Consider the following 1,543-nt stretch of genomic DNA (forward strand, 5'->3'; position numbering starts at 1 on the left):
TCGCTCTACCCCTACTCAGCTTACGCAAAGCCCCCACGACCTTATCGACCCTTATGCGCCTGCAATACCTAAAATCTCAGAGACTCTCTGAATGCCCCAAGTCCCTTAGCGCTATATCTCGGTCCCCCGCCTCATTTAGAAGACCATAGAAGTACGTCTGCCATCTCTGCTTAATCTGGGGATCTCCCACCAATACTCTACCATCCTCATCTTTGATGCACCTCACTTGGTCCAGATCCCGGGCCTTCCTCTCCCTCGCTTTAGCCAGCCGAAACAACTTCATGTCCCTCATTTCTCCCCTAATTCCTTGTATATATGACTAAACGCTGCATTCTTAGCCTCCGTGACCGCCAGCTTCGCCTCCTTCCTAGCCACTTTGTACCTCTCTCTATTCGCTATCCTCTCCTCCTCGCTTGAGCTCCCTGCCAACTTCGCGTACACTACCTTCTTCGCCTCCACTTTACCTTGGACTATGTCATTCCACCACCAGTATCCTTGTTGCCTACCAGAAAAACCCTTCGATACACCTAACACCTCTCTCGCCGCCTTCCTCACATAGTTCGCCATAGTTGACCACATAGTGCTCGCGTCTCCACTACTTCTCCAAGCTCCCATAGCAGATAACCGCCCCTCCAATTCCTGTGCTTTATCCTTGGTTAAAGATCCCCATCTAATCCTTGGTCGGCCACGAGCATACCTCTTCTTCCTCTTCATCATAATGCCGATGTCCATCACTAAGAGCCTATGCTGAGTCGTGAGGGTCTCTCCCGGGATAACCTTGCAATCCTTGCACAACCCTCTATCACACCTTCTGAGGAGAAGGTAATCGATATAAGTCTTCGCCGCCGAACTTTGGAAAGTAACCAGATGGTCCTCCCTCTTCGGAAAAGTTGAGTTCGCAATCACCAGCTCGAAAGCCTTAGCGAAGTCTAACAACGAAGTACCTCCTCCGTTCCTATCCCCAAGGCCAAAGCCACCATGCACCTCGCCATAACTACCAGCAGCCGCCCCAATATGGCCATTAAAATCCCCTCCAATAAATAACCTTTCAGTAGGAGGAATACTACGCACAATCTCATCCAGGCCCTCCCAAAAGCGCCTCTTAACCTCCTCATCCAAGTCCGTTTGCGGTGCGTAAACGCTAACTACATTGAGGGTGCACTCACCAATGACCAACTTAATAAACATTAGCCTATCATTCACTCGCCTAACCTCAACCACAGGCTCTCTAAGATCCCTATCCACCAAGATACCCACTCCATTCTTACCCCTCATGACTCCAGAGTACCACAACTTATACCCGTCCGCATTCCTCGCCTTCGACCCTGCCCACCTAGTCTCCTGGACACAAGCTATATTAACCTTTCTCTTCTGGAGAATCTTTTCCAACTCAATAGACTTACCCATAAGCGTGCCTATGTTCCACGACCCGATCCTTAATCTACATCCTCCCTCTTTCCCCTTACCCTCTTTTCCTCTCGTCCCAACCCCTGACCCCCTCCCTACCCCCTTCTTACCCCCGGCACCCCTCGAGGACATGACC

The 1,543-nt window shown here is 50.7% G+C and overlaps 1 protein-coding gene across 1 annotated transcript; it reads right to left on the bottom strand.

Moving 5' to 3' along the window:
• Positions 1–288: 288 nt before the first annotated feature.
• Positions 289–1,188, bottom strand: LOC142172595 (uncharacterized). Its single transcript, XM_075236253.1, has one exon. It carries the CDS (start codon positions 1,186–1,188, stop codon positions 289–291), a length of 900 nt encoding a protein of 299 aa, XP_075092354.1.
• Positions 1,189–1,543: the final 355 nt, after the last annotated feature.

The sequence above is a fragment of the Nicotiana tabacum genome, chromosome 18, assembly GCF_000715075.1.
Source record: "Nicotiana tabacum cultivar K326 chromosome 18, ASM71507v2, whole genome shotgun sequence".
Classification (NCBI taxonomy): Eukaryota; Viridiplantae; Streptophyta; class Magnoliopsida; order Solanales; family Solanaceae; genus Nicotiana; species Nicotiana tabacum.